The 7,955-nt window shown below is 31.1% G+C and overlaps 2 protein-coding genes across 2 annotated transcripts; one reads left to right on the top strand and one right to left on the bottom strand.

Annotated features, from left to right (window-relative positions):
- LOAG_02016 (hypothetical protein) lies at nt 1-928 on the top strand (the record flags this gene model as incomplete). The annotated part of the gene is made up of 3 exons (XM_003137554.1): nt 1-65; nt 188-303; nt 762-928. The coding sequence occupies 3 exons, from the start codon at nt 1-3 to the stop codon at nt 926-928; spliced, it is 348 nt and encodes a 115-aa protein (XP_003137602.1).
- Nucleotides 929-5,814: 4,886 nt separating this feature from the next.
- Nucleotides 5,815-7,084, bottom strand: LOAG_02015 (hypothetical protein; the record flags this gene model as incomplete). Its single annotated transcript, XM_003137553.1, has 4 exons — nt 5,815-6,093; nt 6,249-6,431; nt 6,520-6,666; nt 6,824-7,084. The coding sequence occupies 4 exons, from the start codon at nt 7,082-7,084 to the stop codon at nt 5,815-5,817; spliced, it is 870 nt and encodes a 289-aa protein (XP_003137601.1).
- Between the last annotated feature and the right edge of the window lie 871 nt (nt 7,085-7,955).

The raw sequence follows: 7,955 nt of genomic DNA, 5'->3' as shown, positions 1-7,955 counted from the left end.
ATGGATGAAGCACGCTTATTCCTTGATCTAAGTCAATTAATTTATCATCGTCTCCGATCAGAAAAGTACTTTCTCAGAACTTTGTCTTCCTATTTGTTTTATCAAACGAAATGATAATTGTTTTCCTCTTCTAATCTATGAGGGGTTTTCCAATTTGTAATATTTTAAATCTTTTCATAATTTCAAGGCATGCTGTAATTTACTCGTTCAATGATTCTTTTGTATTTATGAAGGAAGTGGGTCAAAAAAACTTCTATCTCCAGTTTAGGAAAGCTCTTTATAAAACTGCGACAACTCTATTAAGTGATTTAATTTTTAAAAAAAATCTTATCCTTAAAAAAATCTTATCCGAAAATCTTATCCTTATCGAAATAAAAAATATCAAATTTCAAATATCGAATTTTCCAGAAAATAAAGAAAGACAAAACGGCAAAAATTTATCCTGTTATTTGTTAACAGTGCTGCAAATATTGAAATGTAGTTTATCCGTTTTCTATTTCAAACTTTTCATCGATGGATGTTACGACAGATGGGTGTTGCACTCTCTCCAACCCTATCTGTTACCTGTTCACAAAAAATTCATAACAGTTTTAGTAAAGATAATTGAAATAAAAATTTAGAAAATTTTGTTAGAATGTATAGAAGAGATACAATTTAAAATGTATTGATACTTAACAATGAGTAATCTATCGAGAATTTGTAAACAATAATGATAAAGGGGAACAAATTACCGTTTATTACGAAAAACAATTTGATTTTAGGACCACCAAGACAGATTCTCATCACCAATCCAAAGCTTTTGTCGAAAAATTATTTCCATTCAACTCAAAACAATCAGAATGATGTACAAAAGCAGCCTAAAATTTTAATTTCAAAAACTTCAAGTATTAACAACTTAAAATGTGAATTGAAAGCTATCGATAAATGAACAAGAAATTATTCTTGTAATGAAAAGCTAGTGAATAATAAAATATATTAAAATGCAAAGATATCGAAAAGCGATTTCTTGCGATTATATAGTGATGAAACAACAATTTTGATGCCTTAGTACCAGTACTTATCGGAAATCATAGAATGCTTCTGCAACATTCTCTGTAGTTATGAAGTTTCACATACAAGATTCATAACAGGGAAGAGATAGCTAGATGTTTGATCTTGTGAAGACCAACGAAATCAACATTTATTTTTACAGGAGGACGAGAAGTGAGATAAGTGATAAGTGATATTGATTATGACACAAGAGGAGAACCACTTCAACCATCAACCCATCCGATCTGTAGATAATTCTAGTCAACTTTCTCACTCATCGCCAGTCTTTTTCAATTCCACATTTTTCAAACTCATTATCTCTGACATACTAAATCTTTCAATCTGTGTATGAGAAAATAATAAGAAACTAATTAATGGTATATTTCATTCATTGATACCTGTACTTGCAGACAGCTTTAACAAAATTAAGCAATTAGAATTAAGAGATTTCTTTGAACTATAGTTAAAATTCAGTAGTAACTTCAATAGTTTCAGCTATCATAGTTTCGAAGACTTTGAAAGAATTCACTATAAAGTGACAAAAGACATCATCTCCGTTATTATAGTGAAGATAAGTTGAATTGGTGACCTTCTATCCCATTAAGTGCTTATTTTCAGGATAGAAATTTTAGACGACATGTGCAAAGTGTTTTTAATGGGTAAATCTAACTTTTGTTCAAAAAGACTTCTTTTTAACAAGATTAAAATAAAATGCGACACAAGTTATCCATACTTCGTTGAGATAAATATTGGTCTTAAACATATAATTAAGTGTAATTAATTAAGACTGTAAATCATCCACAGTAATATGTAACTGAAAAAGGATTAACCTTTCTCTTTTGGATCTACAATCACAAAACTAATTATTTGCGCATCCGTCTACATCTCTTTATCATTTTTTGTGAAATTTATACTAAATAAAAGGAAATTCCAAGAAGATCACATTTTGTTCCTTATCTGACCTTTGCTTCATTAGTATAAGTAATGGAAAACTTTGAGTAATTAGTAAGAGTTAGAGAGATTCAACTAATTGAATGTTCATTTGTAAATTAGAAAGTTTATTGGGTTAGTGGGAAGAGTTAGAAAAGAATATATCCATAAAAGAAGAACGGCAATGATAATCAAATGATGTTTATCTTTGTATCATCCTGTTATCAAAATGAAGAATTGAAGAAGCTGCTTAACCAGCCTATTTTTTTTTTTATGTGAACAGGTAACACACAGGGTTGGAGTTAGAAAAAAGAGAGTCTTTAGTGAAACCTGGATAAACTTGTATTGTTGAACAGTACAAGTAACATCCATCTGTCGTTGGACACTTCAGCTTCTTAAAGCTAATCCTTGCGAAATATTTTACCAAAGAAACGCTTCACTTCAAAATCATTCTATCCATCTCAGTTGCAATTATAAATTTCAAAATTTTCAATTTACTTCCTGACATTACTATGAATTTTTCGTATTGCATTGGAATTGCATCTAATTATTTGGGCTCATTGATGAAAGTGTAAGAGTTCTGTGAAGCGATGAATTAATCCGAAAAAGATTTCGAAACTGCTTAGGAAATAAGGAATAAATAAAAATGAAAGAACTTCCAGCTTCCAATTTTGCAATATTAGATAGTAATTTGAATATCTAATGGACTAAGCAGGGTTATCGAGACATGGAAAAGTGATGACAAATGAATTCTCTTACCTCAGTTATAACATTTAAGAGAGAGAGAGAGAGTGTAGTTTTTTAGAAGTGAGAATCATTCGTAATTTTTTCTTTCTTTTTTTTTTGTTTCCCCTTCTAATTCTAGCGAAAGTCAAAATGCAGATGTTAATTTGTCCTGTTATATTTTGACAAATGCAATTTCGCATGACTAAATTGAATGTATAATATGATAAGTACATTGCGTCATCTGTTCAACGATAATCACTGCCCATTTACCCGTAAAAAGGAGTTCGAAAGAAGAAAAATAGACCTTTTTGTTGATGTCCTTTCAAGGACATATTTCTTGTCCCTTATTGTTCCCGTTTACCTTAAATGGATTAGTAGATTAGTTAATTCATGGCTAACATTGTCCAATTGTTAATTCATAGCTAACTTTATTCAATTTCTACGCTACAATTACATTCCTTCTCTTTTATCTTACTATACATTACAGTAGTTATTTTTAGATCTCACTAAATATTTCCAAATGTAGAAAAAATTTTTATTGGTGATGTTTTTTGAAATTTCGCTTTTCATGATATATTGATTAATCTTTGGTTTTCCTGATAAAAAGCAAATTTTCGAAGACTGCCGACTTTACGAGGATGAAATCAAATCTCCTAATCTTACTACCCTTTTCACAAGTTTACATAGCAAATAGAAGAAGGACATATGTATCGTTTACAAATAAAACAAACAGAAGAAGTATGTAAATGATCGATCTTCCATTCTTTGGCTAATACACGAAGGGAGTAAGACAAGGTGTCTTTGGATAAAAGGAGTAACTCAATGACCTTGTCATTGCAGCATATTCTCATGACTCCTATGTCCCATCATTCTCGTTTCATCTTGGAACATGATATTATTATAGGTTTAACAAATAACTAGCCAAGTGCTAAGTAATACAAATAAAAAATTTTCATTGATTTCTATATTTCCAGTAAAATTCAGCATAACGTTTTGACACACCTGTAAATACAACACACACACACACACACATACACACACACACACACACACACACACACACACATACACATATATATATACAGATACACATACACAGACACGCAAGATTTGGTTGAATTTCATTTCAGTCGGTAATAGAAGAGAAATACCAAACATTGGTGGATAAATGTGCATGTGCATTTTGATTTGAAGAAAATGTTTATTATAAATCCGCCCTGGATCATATCGGTGTTTTAGCTGTTTGATTATGACATAATTTGCGCTTGTGCTCGTTCAATGCGTTTTATTCCATGGAAACAAGATTATCAACACTTAAGAATGGAAGATATATTTCTCAGTGTGCTGATTCAGTACAAAACCAATTTCCGGTTGGAAATTTGATAACAGTAAGGGAAGCAATACAACGACGTATAAAAACACTAACAGGAATTCGCTTCCTTTTGTTGGAGGAATTTTCTGTTTGTTACTGAGAAATCAGTAAGTGTTTTGAAAATATTCCAATACGCAGAAGAAAGTTTTGATAAATCAAATGTAGAAGGATGAAGTTGTGAGAAGTCCTTAAGATCGGGTAAGAAAGAGAAGCCTATCGTTAGAGAAACATTAAATTGGATCTCAAAAAATACTAGAAGATCTGAAGTGTTCGAGATTTATTTCCAAAGTTTTGGCATTTTTTTGCTATAAGATTTTTTTTTAGAATATATAAAACAGCAAAAAATATGAAGATTTTTAACTGTCACAGTTGATAATATGTCACATTAATACTGAAATAGAAATTCTGACATATTCTTTTCGATTTTATACAATCATACATCGAAATAACCATTGACTTTCAACTCTTCGTCTCTTCCAAGCCAAACATTTTGTTTGCATTGCATATTAACATCGTAAATTTTTTTCAAATGAAGACTTGACTTCAAAATACTACTTAAAAATAGGCTAACTACACTTTTAAATTACCCTTATAAATAGATGACATATTAATAGGCTAGTAATACGTATGTGCTCTATCAAGTAGCGCTTATTCCATGTTCCAGTCGTTGGTTCCAATTCGATATTCTGAATTATTATTTCCGGTGACTTTTTGACTGTTTTCTATTTGATATGACATTAGTGTGGTATAATCATGCATTAACTGATACCCAAAACATTCCTTACTTGTAAAAATTATAAAAGTAAGTGCTGTTTATTCAAAAAAGTTATGTCTTCCTTCTCAAAAATTATTAATTCATAATCGCTTTTATGTAAGAGTTACTTGTCGATAAGTTACTTCCTTGTAATTATGGGTAAGAGTTAATTTATGGGAAAGTATGGAAGTCTATTAGTATTTTTCTACATCAATATAATATTAAAAGAGGGTAAAGTTTCCAGAATGACAATGATACACTTTCCCATAATTGACATCAAGTTTGACATCTCTCTAATGACAGGTTTTCCAAATTTCAAAATAACAGATGAATTAAGATACTTTAGTTAAAAGCTTAGTGGCAAAGTTCCAGCAGTTTCAAAGTCTGACGTTTCATTTTTTTTTCTTCCGAATTTTCAAAAGTTTTGAGAGATCTTGAATCTTTTATAAATGCATAAGTAAGCAGTATGTAGAAATATATGTGTTAAAGCATTTATTTAAATGCTGTTTGCAATTGGTTGACGGAGTTTTTCTAACTATTTAGATTCCGACTGATTCTTAAATTGATTGATAATTCAGTATGAGCATGGATTGTTTGCAAATCACCAAATTTTAATAGGATTAAAGCAAACAAAAGGTTGGGTTGGATAATGGGGGAATAATTTTTGGGCGCTTTACAAAAGTAAAGCATTTACGCTTAAAGCCAACAATTATTGGAATGTTTAAGCATCAAAAAAAATAAAAAGCAAAAATCTTTTTTTTCGAAAAAAGGAAACTAAATAAAATCGAAAACTTTTCCTGTTTATATGGCCTGATGTCGGAAGTAATTAAATTTTGCAGAGCAAAGAATATTGAAAGAATTAGGTCTGAGAAAATTTTGGATCCTTTAGCTAAGCAATAATTTTGTTTCAAAATATTTCTTTACCACTTCCGGTACAATACACATGCATCCCAGTAATTTACCAATATATAATTTTATAGCATACACGATCAAATCATCTAATCTACCCAATAATTTCAATATTGGTTAGTTGTTTCATATGTGAGGGAGTTTGGTACCCTCGGTATATTGTTAAATTATTGTTGCTACACTTTATGTTGCACTTTGCAACGCTTCTCTCGAAATTAGATCGTCTTTCGCGAAGATATGCAATTAGCACGCAAGAAAATGCAGCGGACGTTGCAACCGCAATTGCTGATAGTGTCATTAGGCCTATATCAACCAACGTTTCTGATGAACTGTTCAGGTGATGCAGAAATTCACGTGATTCAGATTCCGACAACTAAAAGTGGAACAGATTGCTAAATTAAAGGTATAAGAATCACAATATGTGATGAGACTAAGATAAAGAAGTGGTAAGTGTAAAATAAATTAGAAGGCGATATTGATGAGTATATAATAGATAAAAAGTGAAGTTTATAAAATGGTAGTGATTACCTGGTCAACAATTGCATATCCTTCGCCACAAGAGCACCAGGGACAATTAGATTCATACTTTTGTATCATTATAGTTGTATTAAAACATTTACCGGTCAAATTTAAAGTTACTTTATCAAACTGTTGCAAAGAAAGTGTTGTTGATGTGATTGCTTGTCCTGCTGATTGAGATGCTAATTTCCACTGGAAAATTCATGTTAAATAGAAGAGCAAGTAAAGTAATAAGTAAGATATTGAGTGGATAAACAGAATAAGGATCACTGAAACGAACCTTATCATCAAAAGCATGAACTGCTCGTGTAAAATCGCAAGTTCTAGAGAATCCATAAATTGGATCGGAGCCTACTACCTCATAATTGAACGTTATGTCTGCAGGTCTTCCTTTGTTCCAATAACTTACAAATGTATGTGAAGAATCCTAAATTAAGTACTATTCCACTCTATTTCGAAATGTGAATTGATTACAAAAGATTTGAGCACCAAAATCGGTACAACAACTATAGCGATTTATTTAAATTTAAAAGTATTATTTAAAAGATGATATTTGATTTAATTGAAACCAAATAAAAGCTCACGAAAAGTTCGCGTATAGACCAACTGGATGAAATCCTTTCATCGCTAACTAAGTTCCATTCAGATAAGCTTAACCTGGAATCGTCACATCCAGCAGCAGCCAGACATCCTTTGGTCCATGTAACAGCTAGCGGTTCAACGGTTACCCAAAAAGATGTTACTGATGATTGCACCGAACTTTTTGCCATGAACGATGAGCAACGTGTCAAGAATTTCCGGGATATCAGAGCTGCTAATGCAAACAAAACAGAGCGTTTAATCATAAATCTAATCAAGATACCCTGAAATGATTGACTGACCACAGATTACGGATTAAAAAGATAACGGATAGAATGAGTCGTCGTCTGTTTACAATAAGATTCTTTCACGTTAGATATTGCAAAGACATCATTGATTCCTGTTAAAATAATCACCAAATTTTTGTAAAAATATCGCTGAAACTGAACAAGTTTATATCCAACCAAATTAATTTGAAAAAGAGATAATGCTGGAAACATCTGGAAACGTAACCGTTTTCGGATGGGAATATTTCCGTCGAAGTTACTGAACTTTGATTATGATCATTTACTTACGGAAATGAAATATGATCCAGAGCAACATTATGTTTTTGAGATTTTAATTGTTCATAAAGGGATACTGTAAAAGATTCCCTTCACTAAAATGATCACTCATTCTCACTGGAAAATTTTTTTGGTCCTTTTCTAAACTCATGAATATGTTCAATATTCCAGATATTTTTGATGGTTTTCTTTTGGCACTCTCACCTTTGATCCATATCCTCAGAGCGTGAGCCACAAAATGAAGTGAAATATTACATGCTGATTAATTTTGAAAAATTAAAAGAAGAATTTTGACCAATTAACCAAGCATTTAATATATTTCATTCGGACTTATTTAATTTCATGGCTCACTTAGAAAGCTCTTTTACTTGTTAACTTCATGAAGAATATTTCTCAATTCTGGCTGTCAAGAATATTTCGTTTTTAAGAAATTTTCTTCCTATTTAAATAATTCGGTTCTTTTTAAAATACTTCATTATCGTAGGGAAAAAAATTTAGCGCTTTTTCAGGCAATAAATCTAAAACAGATGACAAAAATCTGCCATGACGAGTTAACTGCATAGTCATAACTAGC

This window comes from Loa loa (assembly GCF_000183805.2).
Source record: "Loa loa unplaced genomic scaffold supercont3.95, whole genome shotgun sequence".
NCBI lineage: Eukaryota > Metazoa > Nematoda > Chromadorea > Rhabditida > Onchocercidae > Loa > Loa loa.
Note: the sequence above shows the minus strand (reverse complement) of the source record. Positions and strands in the feature narration are given on the sequence as shown.